Source organism: Sardina pilchardus, chromosome 8, assembly GCF_963854185.1.
Source record: "Sardina pilchardus chromosome 8, fSarPil1.1, whole genome shotgun sequence".
NCBI lineage: Eukaryota > Metazoa > Chordata > Actinopteri > Clupeiformes > Clupeidae > Sardina > Sardina pilchardus.
The window spans coordinates 30,959,556-30,974,506 of NC_085001.1; the positions used below are offsets into that span (position 1 = coordinate 30,959,556).

General features: G+C 43.1%; 2 protein-coding genes across 3 annotated transcripts; one reads left to right on the forward strand and one right to left on the reverse strand.

Annotated features, from left to right (window-relative positions):
• Nucleotides 1-2,545: 2,545 nt before the first annotated feature.
• LOC134089206 (TOG array regulator of axonemal microtubules protein 1-like) lies at nucleotides 2,546-11,872 on the forward strand. 2 transcript variants are annotated; one of them, XM_062543568.1, is made up of 4 exons: nucleotides 2,546-2,702; nucleotides 2,945-3,103; nucleotides 11,341-11,466; nucleotides 11,615-11,812. In XM_062543568.1, exons 1-4 carry the CDS (start codon nucleotides 2,548-2,550, stop codon nucleotides 11,625-11,627), a joined length of 453 nt encoding a protein of 150 aa, XP_062399552.1. In that variant the 5' UTR covers nucleotides 2,546-2,547; the 3' UTR covers nucleotides 11,628-11,812. The 2 variants fall into 2 exon arrangements, 1 of the variants encoding a protein (XP_062399552.1); XR_009940031.1 differs by lacking the exons at nucleotides 2,546-2,702; nucleotides 2,945-3,103 and adding an exon at nucleotides 10,277-10,591 and having other exon boundaries at nucleotides 11,615-11,872.
• Nucleotides 11,873-11,903: 31 nt separating this feature from the next.
• LOC134089205 (Rieske domain-containing protein) lies at nucleotides 11,904-14,653 on the reverse strand. Its single transcript, XM_062543567.1, has 4 exons — nucleotides 14,436-14,653; nucleotides 13,878-14,088; nucleotides 13,587-13,621; nucleotides 11,904-13,417 (listed from the first exon to the last, which is right to left on the reverse strand). Exons 2-4 carry the CDS (start codon nucleotides 14,044-14,046, stop codon nucleotides 13,133-13,135), a joined length of 489 nt encoding a protein of 162 aa, XP_062399551.1. The 5' UTR covers nucleotides 14,047-14,088; nucleotides 14,436-14,653; the 3' UTR covers nucleotides 11,904-13,132.
• Nucleotides 14,654-14,951: the final 298 nt, after the last annotated feature.

Sequence of the window (14,951 nt, forward strand, 5' to 3'; positions counted from 1 at the left end):
GTGTAGACAGGATTTCAGACAAACATATTTGACCTTTGACCTCCCAGAGCAAAAGGCCGTTGAGTCTGTGACAGGGAGGAAGGAGGAGACAAGGGAGCGTAAGGAGGTGAAGAAGAGGAAAGGGAAAGAGGAGAGGCACACCAACAAGACCCAGCTGGCCAAGAATCTCCCAGAGTTGGCCAGACTGCGCCCTCTGTCCTGTCCCGAGGAGGCCCTCCTGCAGGCCTTTAGAGTGCTCAGCGACGATGACTGGTGGGAGTATAGCTTAAATAGGCTAGGCTAATTTATTAACAAATGAAAGTTTTTTTGCCAAGATATTATGCTATCCAAACAAATCGTAGGTTTTTAGCTAAAATAGATTAGACTATGCTGAGATATTGTTAAGAGGTAGGAGTTGTGAAGAGAAGAGTAGTCTAGGCTATGCTGACACATATATATACTCTGATCCCGTGAAGGACATTTGGTCTCTGCATTTATCCCAAATTCGTGAATTAGTGAAACACACACAGCACACAGTGAGGTGAAACACAGACTAACAAGGAGGGGCGTGCCACAGCGGCCAAACCAAATCCATGTATTACTATGTTCCTCTAATGTGTTGTTGTCTGTGCTGCAGGGAGAAGAAGATCAAGGCCCTGATCTCCATCAGGTCTCTAGCTCAGCACCATTCTGAAGTGCTGCTGCCCAGGCTGCATGACGTCTGTCTGGCCGTCAATAAAGAGGTGAGAGGCTCTCTGCTGGAGAACATTCTGGAACACATGTTGTATCTTCTGTTCTGTTTTAAACTAGACAATATCTATTGAAATGCCTTAATGATGCTACTTAAGAAATTATGTTAACTCTCTTAAGTCTCGTTTCCACCGAGCAGTACGGTACAGTTCGGTTCAGTTCGGTCCGCAATTATTTGTGTTTCGATTGTGAGAAGTTCTAAAGCGTACCTAAATAAGCGTACCGAACCGTACTGTTTTAGGGGACCCTTCTGTTGAGGTACCAGTTTGTGGTACGGTATTGAGGATTCCGGGCGCGTCACTATTCCTCACTGTTCCCATAACAACCAGCATATAGATATTAACGCCGCCATTTTGGGAGTCAAAAATTAGCGGAGTCCAATAGCGACACACGTGAGATTGAATCAAAGTTTGCTTCATTGAGTATTTTAAATGACCTGGTGCAAGGTGATCGACTTCCTAGACCTCAAGTAAGATACTGTGACACTGATTATTTAGTTAACACCACGTCTTGATGACGCTTGACCATTAAAGCTTAGAGTTTGAAGATTTTCAGGCTGGATTTACGTAGGCTTTAGATAACGCTGCAGGGAACAGCTTCTATTATCGGTCCTAAACAGTGCTATTTGTTCCTCAGGCTTGAACGTGACAGGCAGTCAGCCTACATGAGTAAACAAAAATATGTGCCTAGGTATATTGCCTGAAAGAGTGGACGTGCTAGCAGTGCATCCAAGCTGCCTACCACAGATCCTTCAGCGAACTGTTTTGACTGGCTATCAAGCATATCAACGGGAGCTACAGTAGCCTAGGCCTATCTGGATTACATCTATTTATTTCGTTTGGCAAATGACAACGTGTTAACTACGCTACCGGTCGCTAGGATTACTTATTTCGTTTGGCAAAATGACGAAGTGTTGGTCGTAGACGCTAGTTAGCAGGAGTTAGTAATTAGCCCACTGTGTTTCTAAATTAGGCATAGGCTACAAGTTATCTTAACTAAGTTTACAGCACACTTGGATTAACTCTGAAAGACAGCATGACATTTACTGGATATCTGAGGATTTTTCTCTGTGGACAACTAGAAAGCAGAGAAGAACAGCTAGACTGGCCGTCAGTTTAGCTGGCTAGCTTTCAAGCAAGGTAAGACATTTTCCCTCCAGTGCTAGCAAAAAAGGGCAGGATATTGTTATTCAGTTGTGGTTATCATTTGCCTTTAAATTGAGTGAACGTATCTATTCAAAATAAACTAAACGTTTCCCCAATCTGGACGTTTTAGTTTGGTGCCACCGATTCATGAGCAGTCGTGCAATGTGTGTGGTCCCTGCAGTGAAACCATACGAAGCTAGCAACGATATTTAACATACGATTGATTCCTGCAACTATATCCATGCAAACAGCATAGGCAGACTGCCTAATCCTTGTTTTTGAAACGATTTAAGATGATATGATGGTGAAACGATTTAAGATGGTATGAACACAAATATCCCTTTGCATACATTTGCAAACATGCGTTGGGTTGACAAAACGGAACAACTGCTATCCCGCCTGTCATACAGTAGCCTAGTGCCTTTTGCAGTGGGTACACAAAGCGGACCGAACTGTACCAAAACGTTCCGTACCTAAACCTAATGTACTGAACCGAACTGTACCGTACTACTCGGTCGAAACGTAGCTTTAGTATTCAATTCATGTCAAGTTAAAGTGGTACAAGCTGTCATTCCAAGTCCTTCCTCCCAACCAGGTGAGGCACCTGCGCTCTGTCGTATCCTGTGCTGCCATGGTGACGCTGGCCCACCTGTTTGCTCACCTGGGGCAGGACATGGATGCAGAGGCCGAGGGTGCAGCCCGAACGCTGCTGCCGAAGGCTGGAGAGTCCGGCAGCTTTGTAAAGGACATGGACCTGGCCCTGGGGTACATGGTGTATAGCATCACCCCCATCCGCAGCATGAACGCTCTGATCAACGGAGGACTCAGGTTAGGGGCAGAGAGATAAAGAGGGCAAGAGTTTTTTTCTGCTTAATTGCTTTCTAGTGCTTCTTAACGTTCTGTGTTACCTGGATCTCTTAATGTCTGTATCAGTTGTTACTCACCTACAATAGTCTGCCTGTTGTGTCTCTGTCTCCCCTGTTTCTCCTGGTTCTGTCTCTTTGTCTCTCCTGTTTCTCTGGCTTATCTATTTTCCTGGTGTGACTTATTGGTTCTCTGCTTCTTCTTAGCCACAAACACACAGCCGTGAGGAAGAGCACAGCACGGCACCTGGAGAAAGTGACGGAGGTCATGGGGGCAGCTTATCTCCTGTCTGGTAAAAAGGACCTGACTGCCCGTTTCATTCAAGTTGCCAGCTGCCTTGCCCTTGACCACGCACTGGAAGTCAGGTTAGGAGCACTATTTCTTGTTTCTTTAGTATTTACTTTGTAGAAAGTAATACAAGTAAAAGTAAATGTTTCTAAATTAACCAATCAGCAACAGTTTCTGTTCTATTATGAGATATAAGTGTAACCCCTTCTAGGTGTGCATTACCAGGCACACGTTACATTAAAATAGTAAAAGTTAAATAATGGCGCTAACAGGATCCTAAGCTCTCAGCGGTGGTGTGATGAGCTGGCTGAAAACATTCCTGATACCAGTAGGGTAGCAGTTTAACAAGAGAAATCCAATAATTAAATATTAGCGCGGTGCCTCCACTGTAAGAATTACTACACTCACCTGTTACGGCCAGCTCGTTCGGAGACCGCAACATAAAGAGGGACGCAACAACAGTTTTAAATCAACCAATAATTTATTTAAGTAAAGCAAAAATGTCTAGGGGAAAAGGTATGGGAGTGATGACGTGCGTGTCTGGATGTAAAGACTGTGTCAGTAGCTATGTGAGAAGCTAAAGGCAAATAGACAAAGAATGAGAAGTAAGAATAAGAAACAAGAGGAGAGAGAGCAAAAGGGTGCAAGAAGCAAAAGTAGCCTGCAAGAAGAAAGAAAAAGTGCCTAACGGGAGAAGAGAGAATGACCCTTTATATGACCACACCCTTGATGGCATAGCAGGTGTATGGAATTAAACAATCGACCTATAATGGGCTCCACCTGCCCGTGCACTGACAGGAAGAGACCAGAGGGGCACAAGGGGGTCGTAACACCTCCCTCCCTAAAAGAGGTTTGCTGTAAGGAAACCTCCATATACATTAACGAGAAAATAGACCTCCTGTGATCCCAAAACATCTCCCTACATCCTGGTACCTAGGAATGAAGGAAAGACGGAACAAGAGAAAACACTGAGGTTCACAAAACACTAAATAAGAAAAACAAACAAACCAAAATTCTAGAAAAGGAACACCATCTCACATAGTGACCTATCCAAGACGTTTAAATTAACTCAACCTGGAAGCATTACACCAATAACTATGACCATGACCATTGAGAACAGCCAGGTAACACTAACCATATAAATCGGGCCAGTAACTTCTAGATAACCTCGTCTGAATCAGACGTGGAGCAAAACCAGAACTCCCACCCATAGGTGGCAGTGAGCAGCAGTCCATCTGCACCATAGCATTGCCGATACCCACCGGACACACGTGTTGAACGGGTGGCGCCAACCCAAACCAAACACCATGCGCTACGGAGATGTAAAGAAGAGCACTTACACAGAAAAGCATTAGTGAGAATAAATACAAGATAAGACCACCCCTGGTCAGAGCAGGACCCTCAACCTTCCCCCAAGAATTCCCAACAGAGAGCTTACTCTCCACATAAGCGTCACCAAGCGTCTCAGTGACAGCCAACATGTTCTTCACCTGCCCTACAGGTGGAGCTGACGAGCTCTTTTCCTCAGTTTTAGAGGTAGCAGAGGAGTCAGTTAAGCTAACATCCACATCTGGGGACGTTCTTGCCTTACTGGGAACCAGTGTCACTGCCGGATGCCCAGTGCGTTGAGTCAATGGCACTGCAGGCACACACACAGGTGGCAGCACCTTGCCAGTGTTTTCCCAAACCATACCACCTGCTAGATCATTACCAAGAATGAGCGCAACCCCTGGCACAGGAAGTGAAGGCCGTACGCCAACCACAGCCTTACCAGTAACCAACTTAGATGTTAAGTGTACCTGATGGAGTGGCACGGGAACAGAGGCATCAAAACCTTGAACCCAGACGTGCGCTCCAGTGGCTGTATGGTCAGACAAGGGTAGTACACTGTCCAGCAGAAGAGACTGGGTAGCCCCTGTGTCTCGAAGGATACGGACAGTAACACCATGTTTCTGATTAGGCAAAGACACAACCCCTTCTGTAATGAAAGCAGAATATCCAGTGTGAATCAACTCGAAATTACTCTGGGCCTTCCCAGGTATGAAAGAAGTCACCAACCCTATAGACTTACTTTCCTTTCCCTTCCTACCAAGGGCAAGACACTCGGTCACTTTATGACCAGGCTTGTTACAGTAAAAGCATATGACCCTCCTGGTGACGGGAAAGCTCTCAGCTACAGGGGAACGGCTAGGACTACCAGGGGGAGAAGAAGACTGTGGGGAGTTAGGAGCGGAAGACTCCTGCTCCAATCTATTCCTCCTAACCTGGTCTTTCCTACTGTGGCCGCTAACCTGAAGGAACCCAGGAAAACGCTTGTGTGTTAGGACGTACTTATCAGCCAAGACAGCAGCCTCATCTAGAGTTTTCACTTCCTGTTCGTTTAGGTATACCGCTACTAGCTCAGGGAGACAGTTCTTAAAGTCCTCTAACAGAATGAGTTGTCTCAACTCTTCTCTGGAGTTAGCGGCTTGAGCCATACACCACCTATCGAACAGGATTGTTTTCTCTCTAGCAAACTCCACATAAGTCAGCTGTTCAGACTTCCTGGAGTTTCTGAACCGCTGTCTATAGGCTTCAGGAACTAACTGATATGCGTGTAAAATGGCTGTTTTAACCACATCATATTGGCTAGCTTGATCAAGACTAAGAGCAGTGAATACCTCTTGGGCCTTCCCTTTGAGGACACATTGTAACAACAAGGGCCACACCTCTCTTGGCCATTTTAGTGTGGTTGCAACTCTCTCAAAGTGAGCGAAATACCGATCCACATCCTTCTCAGAGAAGGGGGGAACAAGACGGATATTCCTAGTGACATCAAAGCTAGGTGGAGAAAGCGGAGGAGGAGCAGGCTGAGGAGACTCACCTTGTTGTTTAGCAATCTCTAGCTCAAGGTTTTTAACTGCAAGCGCATGTTCACGTTCACGGTCATTTTCCTCACGTTCCATGCGTTTGAGCTCAAGCTGATTCTCAAGCTTTTTAAGCTCAACTTCTCTCTCTATCTCCATAGCCTTTGTTTCCTTTTCAGCTTTTAGTTTTTCCAGCTGCAGTTGTTGTTCTGGTGGCAGTGGCATCACCACTGCTCCTACAACCGCTGCCTCTTTCACTGGAATCACCTTTTTCCCAAACACACCTGTACTTGTAAGCTGATTTTTTATGGCAATAAATAAAGTCTCCTTAACTTTCTTTTCTTGAGCAGTTATGATCAACTCATAGTGCTCAGAAACCTTCCAGAGTTCATCTTTAGTAAGCCGTGCAAGTAGCTCTTCAGAAGGCTTGGCATAAAACTCCTCAAGAGATGAAGACATAATTTAAAATATCAGAGCCAACTTAACCAGCACAGGCAATCACCAAATCACAAACCAGTAGATAAGTGCAACAAACTTCCACAAGTTTAAAACGCCAGCAAAGCTACCTAGCTGAACCAACAATGAGGCACAACATAAACGAAAAACACAAATACAGGCACAACACACCAAAACCCTCTCCTCACACAAGAGCGCAGTTAACAGGAGCAACGTAGCCTGACCACTACCAGAGAATGTCTAATAAGGGGAGAAGGACCACTAGCGAAATACTTCCGCATGGTACTGCAACTAGAGGGCGATCGCGAGCAAGTGATGAATGAATGGGTAGCAATGGAGCTGAACCCCCCAGTACCACATTTGTCGTTATATAATTTTTTCTCCTGAAATTGCATTAATGCATGCGATGCAGGATAACTTGACTTGACAATCAGCTGACCAATAAAATTTTTAATATGTGTTGTTATTCCTAAAAACCCTTTCAAAGTTTTCATGTCACGTGACACAAGCGAACCACTTTACGGCCATAGACCTAAAAGAAGGTTCAGCTTCACGACGGTCGTAATCGGTCGCGAGTGTCGCGAGCATCCATGAGCTAAATGCTAGCATGTTACAGGGAAAACGGCCCATCCTATGAAAAGCAGAAAGGACATGAGTGACTTTTTATTTAATTTCCAGTGGAAAACCTATACTCAGGTAGCTACTACGACAATGTACATTAAGAAATGAAGTTGTCAACTGTGAAAAAAACGAGTTCTAGCCGCTTAGCCCCATAGACCACAATTCATTTATCACTTGCTCGGCAACGTCCCTAGCGGAATTTCAACAGATTGCAGGAACAATCCGGTACAATGGAGTTAATAGGAAGTGGACCGGCTCTCCCTAAAGGGGCTCTGCCACTACCAAGAACACAGAACGTTGCTCAGCTGACTTGTGTCACCTACGTCATTCACGTCGTGGTCAGCACAGCTGACTGAATGTGTAAACAATTAAGCGCTAGATCTAGCTTAGCGTACAATGAGGACATGCAACTTTAACTACACATTCAAACAACCTAGCCTACGTAGCACACGACGCTATACAAACAATATCTCCAATCAATTGTCTACCATTTATAAAACACCACGCAAACAATAAACTACTTACCAAACATCCACGCACCCAAAATACTCAGCAATAAATCCAGGTCAAATCACCAGACGGTCACTGTCGATATCAGTCAGTAAACAATACTCCGGTAGCCTAGCCTATTCCCTCCCACAACTAACTTTGCCTTGCTAGTCTTCAGGGGCCTGCCGGCCTCGGGGCGACTGGTTAACGCGTGAACTCGTTGCAGTAAACTGCACGAAGCGTGCCCCCGACAGGAATATTAAACTCCGGACCAGGATTACCCCTCGAACAAAAAGTTTACAGAAAACGGCAAAACAAAAACAGCACCCCGATGGAAGGGCAGAGCCCAGCTGGAGCACTCTTCCTAACCGGAGACTGAGCGAGTTAATTAGCTAATTGACTGAATCAAACCAAAAGACAATCTCACCTGGATCTCTGCGAGCTACATTCCGGACGAGAACCCCCAATTTATGTTACGGCCAGCTCGTTCGGAGACCGCAACATAAAGAGGGACGCAACAACAGTTTTAAATCAACCAATAATTTATTTAAGTAAAGCAAAAATGTCTAGGGGAAAAGGTATGGGAGTGATGACGTGCGTGTCTGGATGTAAAGACTGTGTCAGTAGCTATGTGAGAAGCTAAAGGCAAATAGACAAAGAATGAGAAGTAAGAATAAGAAACAAGAGGAGAGAGAGCAAAAGGGTGCAAGAAGCAAAAGTAGCCTGCAAGAAGAAAGAAAAAGTGCCTAACGGGAGAAGAGAGAATGACCCTTTATATGACCACACCCTTGATGGCATAGCAGGTGTATGGAATTAAACAATCGACCTATAATGGGCTCCACCTGCCCGTGCACTGACAGGAAGAGACCAGAGGGGCACAAGGGGGTCGTAACACACCTCATCGCTCGTGTATGACGTAAAGTTACAGAACAAACTATATGAAATGGGAAAGTGTTCATTGAACTAATGGTGAATGCATTAATAAACTAATTGCCAAGTACACCCAAGAGTAGAGTATAGTATAATGAAGAATATTTATTTAATAACAATAGTAAGAAATATCAACGGACAATCGACAGCAAACCTCCTGAAGGGAAGAGGGGGAAAACAATTTTCTCTCACAGGCAAACGCCCAACCGCTTACTAAACGTTAGCTAAACATTTACCCCAGTGTGAAATGACAGTGAACACAGACATATATCATTAAAATCACAAAAAACACAGAGATCACAACAATAGCGATTGTATCGTCATGGCATACAATAATCACAATGAAACAAGCGCGCAGTTGGGGCCCGGTGGTGCACAGTGGCAGCTCTTTGAGCTGCAGACAGAACAGCAGCCGCTGAACTGCCTCTCCAAACTCGCCGGCGATCCGAGCGAGAGACCGAGAGAAACGTGTGGTGTGTGTCAGTGTAAGTGTGCGTTACTCACGATCCACCGTTCGATAGATGATCGTCCTCCAGGCAAGCCGGCTGCAGACAAAACCCCAGTGGTGGTTCTCTGGTGGGCCCAGCACCAGAGAGCGGGAGACGGGACTGGCAAACCAACACCGTTGATCACAGTAGTCCTCCGAGCTAGCCTGCTGCGGGTGGTTCTCTGGTGGGCCCAGCACCAGAGAAACTATGCGTCCCTCCGAGACAGGTGGCAAACAGCAATCCTCACCGACCCCAGTCCAGAGATGTCCCAGGGTGGTTACAACCTGATTCCGCGAAATCGGTGCCTTTTAGCGTCCCTAACAGAAAATCAGTTATAAAATTGCTTTAATAATGAATATGTGTAATTTAAAAACTCTTCATGTTACTGCAGATCCTATCAATAATATAAGATCAAGTAAAATCCAATAAATTACGATTTAAAATATTTAAAATCACATTTTATATGCTAAAGGGGATTTTGGCCTGTCCCACGCTATGGTTGTTATTTTTCAACATAACTTCTCATTTATAAGGTGTGGGCACAAAGATACTATTTTCACAGTTTTATATTGTTTCAAGTGTAATCTCATTGTTAAGTTTTGACATAAATATATATAATTTCTTAGAATTATTAGTCATTTATCATTGTCAATTCATTGTCCCTCATTTCATATCAGTCCTACTATCACCAAAACCCCCCTATAAAATAATAGTACAAACCAGACGTGACATAATTTCAAGGAAGTGACATAATTTCAGGTTTTCTGTTTTATCAGCAGAGGTAGAGCGGGGGCAACATACAACACCAGTCCTGATACCATTATTTAAAGTATAAATATAAACAATTATTTATTAATCCTTATATTACCAACATCTAGAGGTAATAACCTTTCAGATGACATGCCATGTGCATTTCTAACCTTGACCTGTTAGCTAGCAATGAGCAGATTAGCATGAAATCCTCAGTCCTGTTACTATTGCTAATAGTTAGTTAGCCAACAATGAGCAGATTAGCATGAAATCCTTACCTCAGTCCTGTTACTAATGCCAATTATGATCTAAAACAGATAATTCTGAAAAATTCTAAATATGACATAATCTCAATGAGAAGAGGGACCAAAATACTACTTAGATATGTATAAATTGTTGCATAATTGTAATTGGAAGTGTTTTTCAGTGGTAACAGGACTGAGGAAATTATGAAAACATGAAATAAATAAACAGTCATAAAATGGTAAATGGTATAGCTTGAGTTGCCCCCACATAATTTGCTGTACTATGAAGATGTCTTAGATGAATGGGTATTGAAAAAAAAATAGTTTGTAACAACTTTATTTTAAATAATAATAATAAAGTCGAAAAGGCACCGATTTCGCGGAATCACAAGTCGTCCTCAGATGGGCCCAGCACCGGAGGCACGACCCAGTCCTTCCAAACACCGCTGGCACGTCCGGAAAGGCGCTGTAGGTCCAGGAGCTAGCGTGTAGCAAGCTAGCGAGTAGTGTCAACAACCGCGGTATAAACCAGCACCGGTTTCCAACACACTTCTGTCTGCCGGACACTAGCCCACGACTAGACACAAGTAACCAGCAAACACGGGTCGCTGAAAGTCACTGGCACGTAACAGAGTAGCTAGCCGAAAGAAAACAGGACTTCGCTAATCGCTAGTCGGGACTCTGCACTGACTGGACTTCACTGAACTGAACGAGCGACTGCGAGCCGTCACGTAACTGAGGTAAAGCTATGGAATGTTCAGATTCCCCCAGTTTCGCGGGCATAATTAAACAACAAGAATTTATTGGCTGGTTATACAATTCAAATAAAAGCAAAACAAATGAAGACATCTGATTGGATTACAGGCAAAGAACTCCAGAGTACACAAACATGTAAACACAAAGCATTGTGGCCAATGTATTAATGTAAAACAAACAAACTTAGTTTTAAAGGTGCTTACAAGATAAAAGATAAGATCAAATGAGCCTATATTGCTCTTCCTGAGGGCAACATTTCATACTCGCCATGTAGAATATGTTCTGTGGGCCTAGGCCTTCCTTTCTGACTGAAGTGTCAAAGTCTTGCAGTGATGTAGGTGCTGGGGGCATACGCATAGTCTTCCCTGTTCTCTTGATTAGGGTTTGCAGTTGAGCTTAAAAGCTTCAGGGACAGGTTCCCAAGCCATATTATAATACCATATCTAGATTCAATGGCTGCCCTATAAAAACTTAGCATGATGTCTTTCTCTATGCCAAAAAGTCTTAACCTTCTCAAAAAATGAAGACGCTACATAGAACCTCCACATGCTTTTTTAGTTTGGCTAACTCAGTGAGTGGTTTTGCTATATGTATTAATAGTTTTAGAAATTGTGCTACAAGAATCACGATTAGCGCTTATTCTTAAGCTTTCAGAAAAAACTGTAATAAGCCAATGAATCATTGAATCGGTGGGTGGTGACTGTTCATGTATAGTATTTTGTGTCTGAAACAGGAATCAGGCCCGTAACATTCTCTCTGTAGTGGCCTCCCATCCCGACCTCATCAAGATGGTGGAGAGGTTTGCCCCTCTGAGCGATCAAATCCGCATCAAGGACTTCATTAACACATGCCAGAAAAGGTAGACTGGACACTATCGTTAAACACTTTTAAACATTTTTCCTTTTCATTTGTTTACCAGGGTGATGTGCCAAAATCGCTATTCATTATTGTTTAATCTGGACATACAGGGTAAATTGTCTTTGTAATGTGCTGTTTTTTTCCTGCAGACCTTTGCGTTGAAGAAGACATCAGAGCCAGCAGAATGAGACCACACCCACGGGGTCACAGACACAGACACACAGACACAGACACACACACACACACACACACACACAGACACACGTGCTGTAGAGATACAAAGCACATCCATTTAAAAAAAAAAATAATAATAATAATCTGCACGGATTCACTTTTACATATTAACTGAACATTGCCACATCAAATCACTATTAGCTTAAAATTTAAATAACAATAATTGAACACTCTAAAAAATAAAATAAATCAGGTAAATGTCCATTTGTTTCAACACAGCCTTTTTAATTGGATCAGCAACCAGCAAGAGAACGCACACACAGGCAGAAACATGAATGATCTCTGTTGTTCGATTGGCAAAACAAACAAACATGGATCCACATGAGAAAAGTAGGATTGTAGAACATGTACGTACTGTAAATAGCGTCATATACAGAATCATCATCTGGGTTTGGAATATAATGACAATAGCTGGCCTGTACATTTCCAGAAACGTATGGGAAGTTAAGCTGGGGGATTTTGGAAATATTAGAATGAACAGAATTCATGAAAATGAATGGGAATTAGTAGCCTGGGTGTTCCCATCCTGCCTTGCGCGGTGAGATGTGGTCGCGTCAGCCAGGCTAGGGAATTAGGGGAATGCTGTATATTCCCATTCATTCCCATTGCAAGTTATCCCAACTTTGAAAATTCCTGGAATTTTGCACCAAGAACATGAAGACAGGAGGGAACAGATAGCTGTGGGAGTTTCATTAATGACAGATATCGCACATGCATCATTAGCTGCCAAGTTATTCACATGTTCTCAGATTCCTTGATCAAATGCACTTTTAATCACAAGCACTCTGTTTTATGACTTTCATACTTTACTTTTAAAGAAAATGTCTAAAAATATATTCTTGGTCAAAAGAAATGATAAATTACTGTAAAATCAAAGCAAAAATTGCTTTGATTTTACAGTAATTTGTTATAATTTCTTTTACTTATGTAATGCCCATTGAGGTGCCTCTGTGTATGAAATGCGCCTTGCCCTGCTTAAAGGGGCTTTGGTTCAAATAAGATCACATACACTGTGTCTGAAATAGCATACTTCTAAACGTACAATACCTAATTGAGTGTGTCAGGGACGTTCACACTGAAAATTCCAATGACATGAAGTGCACTTCTTGTCTCCGGATGGAGCACTCATGATGGTCAAAAAGCTGAGCGTAGAACCTTGAACACTCACCCTCAACGGACCCTAGGCTACATAGTGGAAGGCAGTTGTATGACCATGTCACTGTTGAATAGAGGACACCAATAAAGTTATATTTATTGCGATTGTCATTTCTGTTAAGTGCACAGAGTTGGTGCTCAACGACACTATATTCTGTTCAAATATCCGCACTCCGCACCAGTAAGCACACAGCACACACATGGAGGTACACCATATAACACAGCAATGGTCAGAATTACCCTGAACAATGAAGCAACAAAAGTCCTTGTCCTCCTTGTCACTTTTTCTTCTGGAGTTGCATTTTAGCACGTGTGGCTCTGTACTTCTCGGTCTGGTAGCAGTCTGATTCAATTGGCTCGGTGGAAGGGTTAAAAGTGACATAGATGTATCCATTGCTCTCAGTGACAGAGTGGACCCTCTGTTTCACCCCCTTAGAAGTCCAGGGCCCTGGACGTGGGGGTTTGACTGAAGGATCCACAGGCTGGTACATTCCTTCCCCCTCTAACAGGGTGATCTTGTATTTGTGCCATGGGCACACAATACATAGCCGCCCACCAAATTCCTGTTATACAGACCGGCACAAACAAACATTCAAAAGAAAAAAGAAAAAAGAAATGCAAAAAGACCACGGTGAGAGCAATTATAATCATTTTGTTTTCAGGATTAATTACGGAGTAGTCAACTGAGAGGAAAAAATAAGGTAAGAGGTCAGATGAAAAATATCAGCTTACCTCAATGTCTCCCAGTGCAAGATTGCCACCCGAATCTGAGGGAAATGTGAAAGAACTTAAATGCAAAATAACATTAGGCAGCTACTGTTACGAAATCAACTCTGTTACTGTTTACTAATGTGAACAATTCTAGGACAGCAATCATTACCTCAAACAATATGGCATGTATTTCTACATTTAGTATGAAAGCAAGTATGCATGTGTTGATGATCATAATACACATTTTTACAAGCTACCATTCATGGGCTCCAGGAGCAGCAAACCCCTTGACTAAATATTGGTCATCCTTACGGTAGCAGTGCACATCCAGAGCATAAAATGTTCCTTCATGGTGGAGAACCAGAACGTCCCTGCCATTCACCAACTTCACAACTCGCTTGGCCTGGATGATGTCTTCTCTCTTGCCAAAACAGTGCCTTCCATCATCACCAGTGGTCTCTTGCCCATCTGCACAAGACATGACTTCTCTTTTCCATTTATGTCAAGATGTCTGAGAAATGGCCTACATAAAGGAAAGTATAGTGGTATGAGCGAACACAGCCTGTAGTTCCAGAATCAGCTGAAAGGCTCTCATCATCAACTCTGTGTAGCTATCAAACAGAGGTCTCGGCCTCTGCTTTTCCTAAGCAGACTCTGCTGCTGATCACTCAAGAAACGCGCATGATTGATTGATAGATCACTTTATGGTTATGATGAGGGCCGGGTAGGTATTCAGTCAGCAAAGGCCATGACACAATTTTGGGATAACGTAGCCTTCAACTTTAAGCTAGCCTACAATGTTATAAACGTGGACATAGGACAATAAAGCCTATGAGCTGACGAATGCTACACAGGTCTAAGTCATCTTACCGAAACAGACATTTCCAGCAAATCTGCCCAAGTAGGCTACCTTATCTCTTGAGGTAAAAAAAAAGAAATGCGTCATTTTTCGCGAACACAACCATCCATAAATGTTCTAGAAGCTGCGAGACCCTCGTTCAAAACACACGTCCTGTCTTATCATACCCGAACGGAATGCAGTGAACACGCGTGATCTAAAGTTATCTCCACCTCACAGGTGTCGGGGAACTCCAAACATGTTATTCTTCTACACTTCAGTTTTTGAAACGGCTGATCGCTAATCCCACATCGCCCTCTATGGGAAAAGTAGTAATAACACAAGCATCGAATGTTTACGAGATTTTTCCCTTTCGCATTTCTGTTTTCATTTTATCTAAAACAGTAATATTGAAATATACTATTTCTCTTATTTCACTTTTTTTCTTTGAAACAGTGAAATAGCCTACTTTACTTTCTCAACACATTAACAGATCACGTAATTCACCCGCACCGATAGGGGCACTATTAGGCACTTGGTGGCAAATC

Bases quoted from the DNA above. Each gene is read 5' to 3' on its own strand.
- LOC134089206 (XM_062543568.1), top strand. From the start codon at position 2,548: ATGGATGCAGAGGCCGAGGGTGCAGCCCGAACGCTGCTGCCGAAGGCT. The intron at 2,703-2,944 runs GTTAGGGGCAGA...GCTTCTTCTTAG, and splicing joins CTGATCAACGGAGGACTCAG to CCACAAACACACAGCCGTGA. The intron at 3,104-11,340 runs GTTAGGAGCACT...TGTCTGAAACAG, and splicing joins GACCACGCACTGGAAGTCAG to GAATCAGGCCCGTAACATTC.
- LOC134089205 (XM_062543567.1), bottom strand. From the start codon at position 14,046: ATGTCTTGTGCAGATGGGCAAGAGACCACTGGTGATGATGGAAGGCAC. The intron at 13,622-13,877 runs GTAAGGATGACC...CATTTCCCTCAG, and splicing joins TCTGGATGTGCACTGCTACC to ATTCGGGTGGCAATCTTGCA. The intron at 13,418-13,586 runs GTAAGCTGATAT...TCTGTATAACAG, and splicing joins TTGCACTGGGAGACATTGAG to GAATTTGGTGGGCGGCTATG.